We start from the raw sequence: 13914 nt of genomic DNA, 5'->3' as shown, positions 1-13914 counted from the left end.
CGTGTCCAACCCCTTAATAATCTTATAGGTTTCAATAAGATCTCCTCTCATCCTTCTAAATGAGAGATACAGCATGGTAAACAGGCCCGGGTCCAGGCTGACCAGTGATCACACTAGTTCCATCCTACACACTAGGTACAATTTATAGAAGACAATTAGCCTACACACCTGCAGGTCTTTTGAGTGTGGGAGGAAGCCGATATCCCGGAGCAAACCCACTCACGTGACTATTTGCGTGATGGCCACAGAGGCAGATCTACAATCACATATTTCAATCGTTCCACACTCCTTAATCGCCACTCCTTCGGCAATGTTTCATATTTTAACTATGATCCCTTATCATGTATCTACACTGTAAGTGGCCTGATTGTGATCGTGTATGGCCTTTCCGCTGACTGGTTAGTATGCAACAAAAGGCATTTCACTGCACACGTGGCAACAGACTAAACTGTGTTAGTGTATGGAATGTACAAACTCCGCACAGAGACAGCACCCGTGGTCGGGGTCGAACCCAGGTCTCTGGCGCTGCAAGCGCTGTAGGGCAGCAACTCTGCCGCTGCGCCACCGTTCTGTGAAGTGTAAAGTGCTGAACCGTTGCCTTGTCCTTGGTGCAGTGTCATCCGAGCGGCTGCCTGATCGACCTGTGCATGCAGATGGGCATCATCATGGTGCTGAAGCAAATGTGGAACAACTTCATGGAGCTCGGATACCCGTGAGATTTTCTCTTTTACCCTCGGCTGCCCCGGTAAAAGCCAATGAGCAGGGCCGAAAAGCCAAATTAGCAATGGACTCCTGTGCAGCACTGAACATTTATCAGGTCACGGGGGACAGGAGTGGCGCGTGAGGCAGCAGCTCGACCCGCTGCGCCTCCGTGCTTTGTTTTGCAGACAACCCGGTAAAGTCACACAGCAGACCTCACCTGCCACTAGTGTCACCAACTTGAACAAAGGTTCACACCGAATATTCCCATCTCCTTCCGTTGCGTGCTGATCAGGTCGTGAGGCTATGACCTCTAGTCCTAGACTCTCCCACTAGTGGAGAAATCCTCTCCACAGGTTAACCTACTGATTCCTGGATTTCTCCCAACTCATTCCTCCCTCAATCTCCAGGCAGATCAGAACTGCTTTTAAATAAGGAACAAAAATCACAAAATACACCATATTGTTTCATCTTGTTCCCAAAAGCAGCAAAGCAAACGAAGTTGGACGGGCGAGGAGAGATGATTAGTGATGGGAGCAGAATTAGGCCATTCGGCCCATCAAGTCTACTCTGCCGTTCAATCGCGGCTGATCTATCTCTCCCTCCTAACCCCATTCTCCTGCCTTCTCCCCATATCCTCTGACACCCGTACTAATCAAGAACCTATCTACAGTATCTCTGCTTTAAATATATCCACTGACTTGGCCTCCACAGCCTCCAGTGACAAAGAATTCCACAGATTCACCGCCCTCTAACTAAAGAAATTTCTCATCATCTCCTTCCTAAAAGAACGTCCTTTAATTCTGAGGCTGTGACCTCTAGTCCTAGGCTCTCCCACTAGTGGAAACATTCTCTCCACGTCCACTCTATCCAAGCCTTTCTCTATTCTGTACGTTTCAATGAGGTCCCCCCTCATTCTTCTAGACTCCAGCGAGTACAGGCCCAGTGCCGACAAACGCTCATCATATGTTAACCTACTGATTCCTGGATTTCTCCCAACTCATTCCTCCCTCGATCTCCAGTAACACCGCAATATTTAGAGGGCAATTTGTCATGAGGAACATTTGAAGTTCACACCAAAGAGTATATCCCATTTAGAGAGGTGGACATGATCATAGGGGAATAGCTAGCGTGAATGCATTAAGTCTATTAGGTCCAGAAATGACCGGCAAGGATGTTGCCAGGACTTGAGGGCCTGAGCTATAGGGACAGGTTTAACAGGCTAGGACTTTATATCCTTGGAACGCAGGAGGATGAAGGGTGGTCTTATAGAGGTGTTCAAAATCATGAAAGGAATTGATGGGGTGAGTCCTTTACCCAGAGTTGGGGAATCAAGAACCAGAGGACGTAGGTTTAAGGTGAGAAGGGAAAGATTTAATAGGAACCTGAGGGACAACTTTTTTTCACATAGAGGGTGATGGGTATAAGGAACGAACTGCCAGAGGAGGTAGTTGAGGCAGGTGCCTTCACAACGTTTTATAATACATTTGGATGGGTATGTGGATAGGACAGGGTTAGAGGGATATGGGCCAAACGCTGGCAGGTGGGACTTGTGTAGATGGGGCATGTTGGTCGGTGTGGGCAAGTTGGGCCAAAGGGCCTATTTCCATGCTGTATTACTCTATGATTATGACAGAGAGTGGTGGGGATATGGAATGAACTGCCAGAGGAGGTTAAAAAAAAGGCACATAGTATAAGAAAATAACTGCAGATGCTGGTACAAATCGATTTATTCACAAAATGCTGGAGTAACTCAGCAGGTCAGGCAGCATCTCCGGAGAGAAGGAATGGGTGATGTTTCGGGTCGAGACCCTTCCTCAGACCCTTCCTCAGTCTGAGGAAGGGTCTCGACCCGAAACGTCACCCATTCCTTCTCTCCCGAGATGCTGCCTGACCTGCTGAGTTACTCCAGCATTTTGTGAATAAAAAAAAGACACACCTAGCTGGAGAAACTCAGCGGGTCAGGCAGCATCTCTGGAGAACATGGATAGGTGACGTTTCACAGAGTGCTGGAGTAACTCAGCGGGTCAGGCAGCATCTCTGGAGAACATGGATAGGTGACGTTTCACAGATTGCTGGAGTAACTCAGCGGGTCAGGCAGCATCTCTGGAGAACATGGATAGGTGACAAATTTGGGTGAAGAACCTTTTTATTTGAGGCAGGAACCGTAAGAAAATTGAAAAGACACTTGAACAGGTACATGGATGGGACAGGTTTAGAGGGATATGGGCCAAAGGTGGGCAGGTGGGTCTAGTGTTGATGGGGCATGTTGGTTGGCATTGGCAAGTTGTGCCGAAGGGCCTGTTTCCGTGCTGTGTGGCTAAGCAAACGTTGTGGGGAATGATGTACTTGTATCATCCACATACAGCGTTGTGTGTAGAGTCACCTCACACACGAGGAAGCACTAGCAGGAATTGTTCGTAAAGTATAATGCGCGCCGTAGGGGCAAATGAAAGTCCAGGCGGAGTTGCGGTTGGAGACAATGGGCAATTTATTAAAACTGGTGCGCACCAGGTGACAAGTCAAAGCTGATCTCCTGAGTGTGATTTTGGTACAGCTTTCACATTCTCAGCTGGCAAGATTGCACAGAAGATAGACACAAAAAGCTGGAGTAACTCAGCAGGACAGGCAGCATCTCTGGAGAAAAGGAATGGGTGACGTTTCGGGTCGAGACCCTTCTTCAGGCTGTTAGTAGAGGAAAACTGATTGGGTCTCTGCACGGGTTGCCAACTTTCGAACTACCAGATACGGGACAAGGTGACGTCCTGCGCCCCACGTGACCTCATTCAGCCAGCGGCCACGTGCTCCCGTTCCACCAATGAAGGCCGCCCGGGCCAGGAGGCGGGTTGCTTGGCAACCTCCGTTAATGGCCTGCCCCACTTTGGCGATTTTTAAGGCGACTGCCGGCGGCTGTCAAAGTCGTAGCAGATAGCCGAAAAACCTTCGATTTTTTTTAACCCTACGCCAATGTCTACGACAATGCCCACGACAATGCCCACGACAATGCCCACGACAATGCCCACGACAATGCCCACGACAATGCCCACGACAATGACCACGACAATGACCACGACATTGACCACGACAATGACCACGACAATGACCACGACAATGACCACGACAATGCCCACGACAATGACCACGACAATGACCACCACAATGACCACGACAATGACCACGACAATGACCACGACAATGACCACGACAATGACCACGTCAATGACCACGACAATGACCACGACAATGACCACAACAATGACCACGACAATGACCACGACAATGCCCACGACAATGACCACGACAATGCCTACGACAATGACCACGACAATGACCACGACAATGACCACGACAATGACCACGACAATGACCACGACAATGACCACGACAATGACCACGACAATGACCACGACAATGCCTACGACAACCTACCACCTATAGACAATAGACAATAGACAATGGGTGCAGGAGGAGGCCATTCGGCCCTTCGGGCCAGTACCGCCATTCAATGTGATCATGGCTGATCATTCTCAATCAGTACCCCGTTCCTGCCTTCTCCCCATACCCCCTGACTCCGATATCCTCAGGAGCTCTATCTAGCTCTCTCTTGAATGCATTCAGAGAATTGGCCACCACTGCCTTCTGAGGCAGAGAATTCCACAGATTCACAACTCTCTGACTGAAAAAGTCCTAGGCGTCGGCAAGCTACAACAACCGGCGACCCACGATAAGAAAATGGTACCAGTCAGTATATCTGTCTCACAAAAAAGGCAGGACGATCGTAGGAGAAAACACTGTTCCCATTTCACACAATATTCATCCATTTGACAACTGTGGGCGGATAGAATTATCACCCGGATGCAGCATGTCTTTGTTTCATTTGCCGAGGGCGGATATATGCCAAGATCATCTAGAATCGACCGTTACAGACCCCCACAAGTGACTGCCATGCTCTTTGCATGACAAACACGCGTGAGAAAAAAATATACGACAGCAATGTCGATCCACACAAGGTTATCATTCGCGGTACTTTCTTGACCCATGAAAGAATGGAGATATCCCGCTTTATGCAAAGTGGTCATTTTGGGACAAGTAGACTTCAGAGATACAGCATGGAAACAGACCCCTTGGCTCACGGAGTCCACGCCGACCGCGCTTTTGCGGTTGCAGCTCCTAGACTGTGGAACAGCATCCCTCTCCCCATCAGAACTGCCCCCTCCATCGACTCCTTTAAGTCCAGGCTCAAAACCTATTTCTACTCCCTAGCGTTTGAGGCTCATTGAGGAGGCGCTGTGAACTGTTTGCGTGCTACTGTATGTTTCATTTTTTTCCTTAGTACCTAATCAGATGTACAGCACTTTGGTCAACGTGGGTTGTTTTTAAATGTGCTATACAAATAAAATTGACTTGACTTGACTTGACTTGACCAGCGATCATCCCACACACTAGCACTATCCTACACACTAGGGACAGTTTACAGTTTTACTGAAGCCAATTAAACTATACATCTGAGACAGACACAAAAGCTGGAGTAATTCAACGCGCCAGGCAGCATATCTGGAGAAAAGGAGTCGGTGACGTTTCGGGTCGAGACCCTTCTTCAAAAGTCACCTATTCCTTTTCTCCAGAGATGCTGCCTGACCCGCTCGCTGCCTGACTACAGCTTTTTGTGTCTGTCTTCAGTTTAACCCGCATCTGAAATTAAATTATTTGATTTTGGTTTTTTTGTTTGACTTTCTGCAGTTCTGATCTGCTTGATGATCTGATCAGCGCACAGTGACAGGAGATAGGAATATTCAACGTGAACTTTTGTTCAAATTGGCGATACTTGTCTACTGTCTAGGTGATGTCTGCCGTATGATTTTACCGTGTTGATTACAAAAAAAAGCATTTGGGCGGCACGGTGGTGCAGCGGTAGAGTTGCTGCCTTACAGCACCAGTGACCCGGGCTCGATCCTGACTACGGGTGCCGTCTGTACGGAGTTTGCACGTTCTCCCCGTGACCTGCGTGGGTTTTTTCCAAGATCTTCGGTTTCCTCCCACACTCCAGAGACGTACTGGTTTGTAGGTTAATTGGCTTGGTATAAATGTAAATTGTCCCTACTAGTGTGTGTAGGATAGTGTGAGTGTGCAGGGATCGCTGGTCGGCACGGACACGGTGGGCCGAAGGGCCTGTTTCCGCGCCGTATCTCTAAACTAAACCAAAATGTCACTGTACCTCGGTACGTGTGACAAAAAAGTATCATTGACTTGCTCGAAGGTATCACAAAATGCTGGAGTAACTCAGCGGGTCAGGCAGCATCTATGGAGAGAAGGAATGGCTGACGTTTCACAAAATGCTGGAGTAACTCAGCGGGTCAGGCAGCATCTCTGGAGAGAAGGAATGGGTGACGTTTCGGGTCGAGACCCTTCTCTCCAGAGATGCTGCCTGACCCGCTGAGTTACTCCAGCATTTTGTGATACCTTCGATTTGTACCAGCATCTGCAGTTATTTTCCTACTCATTGACTTGCTGGGCTCTCAGGAAGAGGTAGTGTTTGTGCGTGTGCGTGTGTGTGAAAGAGAGAGAAATGGAATGGAAGGCAATTGCTGTCAAATATGAACATATTGTACTGAGTGGGTCAGTTACTACAATAATCTCTGGATCAATACAGATTGTTGCAGAACTGGTGGTCACGAAGAAAGGTGAAGCGAGCTGGTCACATTCAGATAAGTGAGCACAACCTACCTCAGTGGGAGCAAGATTGGAATCTGCAGCCCATGAACAACCATGGACTGGTAGACGAATATCTGGAAATGGGTAAGTACCATAGAGTGATAGAGCCATACAGTGCGGAAACGGGCCCTTCTGCCCAACCTGCCCACGTCGGCCAACATGTCCCACCTACACTAGTCTCACCTGCCTGCATCTGGCCCATATACCTGCAAACCTGTCCTGTCCATGTACTTCTCTAACTGTTTCTTAAACGTTGGGATAGTCCCAGTCTCAACCACCTCCTCTGGCAGCTTGCTCCATACACCCACCGCCCTTTGTGTGAAAAAGCTACCCCTCAGATTCCTATTAAATCTTTTCCCCTTCACCTTAACTCTATGTCCTCTGGTCCTCGGTTCCCCTGCTCTGGGCAAGAGACACTGTGCATCCGCCCGATCTATTCCTCTCATAATCTTACACACCTCTATAAGATCACCCCTCGTCCTCCTACGTTCCAGGGAATAGAGTCCCAGCCTACTCCACTTCTCCCTGTAGCTCAAACCCTCCAATCCTGGCAACATCCTGGTAAATCTTCTCTGTACCCTTTCCAGCTTGACAACATCTTTCCCCGAACTGAACACTGTACTCTAAATGCAGCCTCACCAACGTCTTATAAAACTGCAACATGACCTCCCAACTTCTATACTCAATACTCTGACCGATGAAGGCCAATGTGCCAAAAGCCTCTTTGGCCACCCGATCTACCTGCGACTTGACCTTCAAGGTATTTTACATTGTAGCCCCCCATTTAAGCTAAGTCAATAGTGGGAGGCAGTTCATAATCCCAGTGATTCCAGACTGTTTTTCAGCCAATATTGCATAAAAATGAACTGCAGATGCTGATTTACACCAAAGACATGCCAAATGTGCCTGTGTAACTCAGCGGGTCAGGCAGCATCTCTGCAGAACGTGGATAGGTGACGTTTCGGAATGGGACCTTTCTTCAGACTGATGCAGTGGGGGAAGGACTGGTCTTTTCTTGCTTCCAGTTTCTTGCCCCCTTATAATCAGAATAATCCCTAACCCTCCATTCCCTGCATACCCTTGTGCCTCTGCAAAAGTTTCTAAACACGACTATGGTGTCTGCCTCCACCACTACCCCCAGCAGCTCGTTCCAGGCACCCACCACCCTCTGTGTTAAAAGAAAATTGCCCCTCACATCTCCTTTGAATTTTTTCCCCTCTCACATTAAACTGCGCCCTCTAGTATTTGACATTTCCATCCTGGGTAAAAGTTTCCGACTGTCCACCCCATCTATATGGTGGCGCAGCGGTAGAGTTGCTGGAGCGCCGGAGACCCGGGTTCAATCCCGACTACGGGTGCCGTCTGTACGGAGTTTGTGCGTTCTCTCCGTGATCTGTGTGGGTTTTCTCCGAGATCGTCGGTTTCCTCCCACACTCCAAAGACGTGCAGGTTTGTAGGTTAATTGGCTTGGTGTAAATGTAAAAACTATCCCTAGTGGGTCTATGATGGTGTTAGTGTGCGGGGATCGCTGGTCGGCGCGGACCCGATGGGCCGAAGGGCCTGTTTCCGTGCTGTATCTCAATACTAAACTAAACTAAACTATGCCTCTCAAAATGTTAAATAATCACAAAAATATATAATATATGTATAATATAATCTATATATTACAAAAACTCTCTGTCCATGTGTATGTGTGTTTGTGCACACCATAACTTTAGTTATGTTTCCTGCCTCTAACGTGTCCAACCCCTTAATAATCTTATATGTTTCGATAGTATATAATAATGTTTATGATATTTTTACTGTATATGATGTATATAATATTTAAATAGTATATGATATATTTCATATGATATTTACATAGTATATAATAATGTATCTTTGATATTTACACAGTATATGATGTGTATAATATTTAAATAGTATATGATATAGTTCATCTGATATTTATATAGTATATAATAATGTTTATGATATTTACACAGTATATAACGTATGCAATATTTATATGGTATATGACATAGTTCACATGATATTTATATAGTATATAATGGTTATTATATTTACACAGTATATAATGTATGCAATATTTATACAGTTCATATGGTATTTATATAGTATATAACAATGTTTATGTGATATTTACATGGTATATAATGTAGATGATATTTATATAGTATTTAATGTATATAATGGTTATATAGTTTATGATATAGTTCATATGATATTTATATAGTATATAATAATGGTGCATGGTGGCTGATGAATCGGTCTGCGTGTGTTCTCTAACTCGGGCAGCCATAACTCAGTCCGCTCTCGTTTCTCTTCAGTTTTACAGTTCGGCTTCACCACCATATTTGTTGCTGCTTTCCCCCTTGCCCCCCTGCTCGCTCTGCTCAACAACATCATCGAGATACGTCTGGACGCCTACAAGTTTGTCACCCAGTGGAGGCGGCCTCTACCTGCAAGGGCCAATGACATAGGTACCGCTGAACCTAGCGAGCATTTTGCCAATGAGAACAAAGGCGCAGACTGTTTTCTAAACGGAGAGAGAGTCCGGAAATCGGAGGTGCAAAGGCACTTGGGAGGGCTTGTGCAGGACGCCCAACAAAGTTAATTTGCAAGTCGAACCGGTAGTCAGGAAGGCAAATTAAATGCTTGCATTTATATTCAAGAGGAGTGGAATACAAAAAACAGAGATGTAATGCCGAGGATGGAACTGCAGATGCCGGTTTAAACCGGATAGACACAAAAAACTGGAGTAACTCAGCGGGACAGGCAGCATCTCTGGAGAGAAGGAATGGGTGACGTTTCGGGTCGGTGTGAAGAAGGGTCTTGACCCGAAAGGTCACCCATTCCTTCCCTCCAGAGATGCTGCCTGTCCCGCTGAGTTACGCCAGCTTTTTATGTCTACCTTCAATGTGTAATGCTGAGGCTCTATAAGGAGCTGGCAAGGCCGCATTTGGAGTACCCTGAGCAGATTTGGGCCCCGTATCTGTGGGGTGATGCGCTGGCTCTGGAGAGGGTCCAGAGGAGGTTGACAAGAATGATCCCAGGAATGAGTGCCCATCGGCCCACTGAGTCCACACCGATCAACCCGTTCACACTAATTCTGCATGATCCCACTTTTTCATCCACTCCCTACGGAAGGCCAATTGACCTACATGTCTTTGGGATGTGGGAGGAAACCAGAGCACCCGGAAAAAAAAATTGCCGCACATAGTCCTCCCTTCCGTAAGGCCATATGATGTCAGAGCAGAATTAGGCCATTTGGCCCATCGAGTCTGCTGCTCCATTCGATTGCGGCTGATCTATTTTTCTGAAGTGTTGGAGTAACACAGAGTAACACAGAGGGTCAGGCAACATCTCTGGAAAAAAAGAATAGGCGACGTTTCCGGTCGAGAGTCTGAAAAAGGGCGCTGACTGGAAACGTCTCCTATCCATGTTTTCCAGAGATGCTGGGGATGCAGAGGTGTCGGGGGTTATGGGGAGAAGGCAGGAGAATGGGGTTAGGAGGGAGAGATGGATCAGCCATGATTGAATGGCGGAGTAGACTTGATGGGCCGAATGGCCTAATTCTACTCCTATCACTTATGAGCTTATGCTGCCTGACCCGCTGAGTCACTCCAGCACTTTGTGTCTCTCTGCAGTTCCTTGTTTGTGTTCTACCTGGGATAGAGGGAGAGCAAATTTGAACAAAATGAAGCTGCTGGAAGTTGCAGCTGGATAAGTTGTATTGGAACAGTTGAGTTTAGAAGTGGGTGAGGAATGGGTAAGGTAGTTTAGTTCAGCAGTTTAGTTCAGAGATACAGCACAGAAACAGGCCCTTCGTCCCACCGAGTCCACGCCAACCAGCGATCCCCGCACACTAACGCTATCTCAAACACACACTAGGGACAAATTACAATCTACCGAGCCAATTAACCTACAAACCTGTACATCTTTGGAGTGTGGGAGGAAACCGGAGATCCTGGCGAAAACCCACGCAGGTCACGGGGAGAACGTACAAACTCCACACAGACAGCACCCGTAGTTGGGATGGAACCCAGGTCTCTGGCGCTGTGAGGCAGCGGCTCTACCTGCTGCACCACCGTGCCGCCCTGTTGTAACAGTTCCAGTCTTTGTGTTTCACATTAAACAGGGAACGTCTTAGATGTCTTACTCTCCCTTTCAGCTTTACTCTCCCTTTTGAAAGTCAAGCTCTCTCTTGCTGAGATTCATTGTTATCCCAGTACCTGAGGTACACCCTGCCTCTCGGCACTTCCTTCTGCAAAATGCCAAACAACCATCAGCTCATAATTACATCCTGTCCTGCACTCATTGAGGGTTTGGTTTGGGTTTATAATTGTCACGTGCACCGAGATACGGAGAAACACGTTGTTTTAGTTTAGAACTACAGCATGGAAACAGGTCACAGAGTCATAGAGTGATACAGCGTGGAAACAGGCCCTTCGGCCCAACTTGCCCACACTGGCCAACATGTCCCAGCTACACTAGTCCCACCTGCCTGCGTTTGGTCCATATCCCTCCAAACCTGTCCTATCCATGTACCTGTCTAACGGCTTCTCAAACGATGGGATAGTCCCAGCCTCAACTACCTCCTCTGGCAGCTTGTTCCATACACCCACCACCCCTTGTGTGAAAAGGTTACCCCCTCGGATTCCTATTAAATCTTTTCCCCTTCACCTTGAACCTATGTCCTCTGGTCCTCGATTCCCCTACTCAGGGCAAAAGACTGTGCATCTACCCGATCTATTCCTCTCGTGATTTCGTATACCTCTACAAGCTCTCCCCTCATCCTCCTGGAATGGAGACCCAGCCTACTCAACCTCTCCCCATAGCTCACATCCTTTAGTCCTGGCACCATTCCTCGTAAATCTTTTCTGAACCCTTTCAAGCTTTTCAAAAAAAGCCTTCAACAGGCCCTTCGAAAAATATTTTCGGAGATGATAAGTGAATTCACAACACAATTGGCAATATCTGGCCACAACCATCAGTGGCTCGACACCATGAATTGAATTTAGTTTCGTGGTTGGAGTGTGCTGGTATACAATGTGGCTGTTGGCAGTTAATCATCACAACCTCTGGATATCATTGCAGGAATTCACAATCCAAGTGTTTTAGGATCCAACTATCTTCAGATGTTTTCACCAAGACCTTCCTTCCATCATAAGACCAGAGGTGGATATGTTTTGTTTAGTTAACTGTCCCGTGTGCCGAGCGAGGTACAGTGAAAAGCTTTTGTTGTTGCGTGCTAACCAGTCAGCGGGGAGACTATACGTGATAACGATCGAGCTGTCCACAACGTACAGAGACGGGATAAAGGGAATAACGTTTAGTGCAAGACAAAGTCCGATTAAAAATTTTCCGAGGGTCTCCAATGAGGTAGATGGGAGGTCAGGACCACTCTCTTGTTGTGGTGGGATGGGGTTGAGTTGCCTGATAACAGCCGGGAAGAAACTGTCCCTGAATCTGGAGGTGTGCGTTTTCACACTTCTGTACCTCTTGCCTGATGGGAGAGGGGAGAACATTTAGCGGAAACAACAGGTAGCACATGTGTCCATCACAAGTGTTTCAGGGGGGTGAATGATGGAGTTATTTAATGCAACGCCCTTGTTTCAAGAATCCCGTTGGTGTCAGCTGCTCCAGCTCTTTCACTGCGTGAATTTATGTTAATTGTTCGTAGGTTCTAGGAGCAGAATTAGGACATAAGGCTCATCGAGTCTGCTCTGCCTTTTAATCATGGCTGATCTAGCTCTCCCTCCTAACCGCATTCTCCTGCCTTCTCCCCATAATCACGGACACCAGTGTGAGATCCCCCTGTGTCAAACGCAAGGATGGAGAAGTCTAGGGTAGAAACTGATTGGTTTCCACTGATTCAACTCTAATCAAAATGTGTTAGTTCACTTATTTCTAGTCTAGCTTACAATTATATTTTTAAAAACACCTCCACGTATAGAAAGAAGGAACTGCAGATGCAGCTTTACCAAGAAAAGACACAGAGTGCTGGAGTAACTTCAGCGGCTCACCTATCCATGTTCTCCAGAGATGCTGCCTGACCCGCTGAGTTACTCCAGCACTCTGTGAAACGTCACCTATCCATGTTCTCTAGAGATGCTGCCTGACCCGCTGAGTTACTCCAGCACTCTGTGAAACGTCACCTATCCATGTTCTCCAGAGATGCTGCCTGACCCGATGAGTTACTCCAGCACTCTGTGAAACGTCACCTATCCATGTTCTCCAGAGATGCTGCCTGACCCGCTGAGTTACTCCAGCACTCTGTGAAACGTCACCTATCCAAGTTCTCCAGAGATGCTGCCTGACCCGCTGAGTTACTCCAGCACTCTGTGAAACGTCACCTATCCATGTTCTCCAGAGACGCTGCCTGGCCCACACCTCAACATAAATTTCACCAAACCTAGATGCCACGGTTTACCACTAGAGAGAGCTCTAACACTGAACTATCCCACAGCTTTTGCAGTGTGTGACATATGCCCACAAAATGACGACTTTCACACCAAACTAAATTATATTAAAAGCTACAATTTTCAGAAATGGATCTCAATGATCGACAAAGTTCATCTGCTAAACATCTGCCATATTGTTCTTTAACACCAAGAGTTGAGGAATTGTTTCTGCCCCACACAACTCATCTCCAAGTACCTTGATTCCACACTCTTGTCCAGTCCCTTCCCACCTACATCCTCAACTCTTCAATAACTTTCAATTCCTAATTCCCATTGCCTCATCTCTACCATGGGCATCCATTCCCTCTCTAGATATAGCTTGGACAGAGTGGATGTGGAGAGGATGTTTCCACCAGTGGGAGAGTCTAGGACTAGAGGTCACAGCCTCAGGAAGGAGGTGAGGAGGAATTTCTTTGGTCAGAGGGTGGTGAATCTGTGGAATTCTTTGCCGTAGAAGATTGTGGAGGCCAAGTCAATGGATATTTTTAATCATATCATATCATATCATATATATACAGCCAGAAACAGGCCTTTTCGGCCCACCAAGTCCGTGCCGCCCAGCGATCCCCGTACACTAACACTATCCTACACCCACTAGGGACAATTTTTACATTTGCCCAGCCAATTAACCTACATACCTGTACGTCTTTGGAGTGTGGGAGGAAACCGAAGATCTCGGAGAAAACCCACGCAGGTCACGGGGAGAACGTGCAAACTCCTTACAGTGCAGCACCCGTAGTCAGGATCGAACCTGAGTCTCCGGCGCTGCATTCGCTGTAAAGCAGCAACTCTACCGCTGCGCTATTAAGGCAGAATATAAATAGATTCTTGATTAGTGCGGGTGATGGGTTGGGGGGAGAAGGCAGGAGAATGGGGTTCAAAGGTTCAAAGATTCAAAGGTCCAAAGACCTGTTTATCGTTACCTGGAGCAATGAAGGTACAGAGAAACTCGGTTAGGAGGGAGAGATAGATCAGCCATGATTGAATGGCGGAGCAGACTTGACGGGCTGAATGGCCTAATTCTGATCCTATCCCT

The 13914-nt window shown here is 47.2% G+C and overlaps 1 protein-coding gene across 2 annotated transcripts in view; it reads left to right on the top strand.

The window, feature by feature from the left end:
* Nucleotides 1–13914, top strand: part of ano3 (anoctamin 3) — a 183386-nt gene that overhangs the window by 143073 nt on the left and 26399 nt on the right. For both annotated transcript variants that reach the window (XM_078415487.1, XM_078415486.1), the window contains 3 exons: nt 615–712; nt 6350–6495; nt 8742–8894. In XM_078415487.1, the coding sequence (XP_078271613.1) occupies nt 615–712; nt 6350–6495; nt 8742–8894 (397 nt within the window). The remainder of the gene's footprint in view (nt 1–614; nt 713–6349; nt 6496–8741; nt 8895–13914) is intronic.

The sequence above is a fragment of the Rhinoraja longicauda genome, chromosome 18, assembly GCF_053455715.1.
Source record: "Rhinoraja longicauda isolate Sanriku21f chromosome 18, sRhiLon1.1, whole genome shotgun sequence".
Classification (NCBI taxonomy): Eukaryota; Metazoa; Chordata; class Chondrichthyes; order Rajiformes; family Arhynchobatidae; genus Rhinoraja; species Rhinoraja longicauda.
The sequence above is the reverse complement of the archived record's forward strand: the minus strand, read 5'-3'. Positions and strand labels throughout refer to the sequence as shown.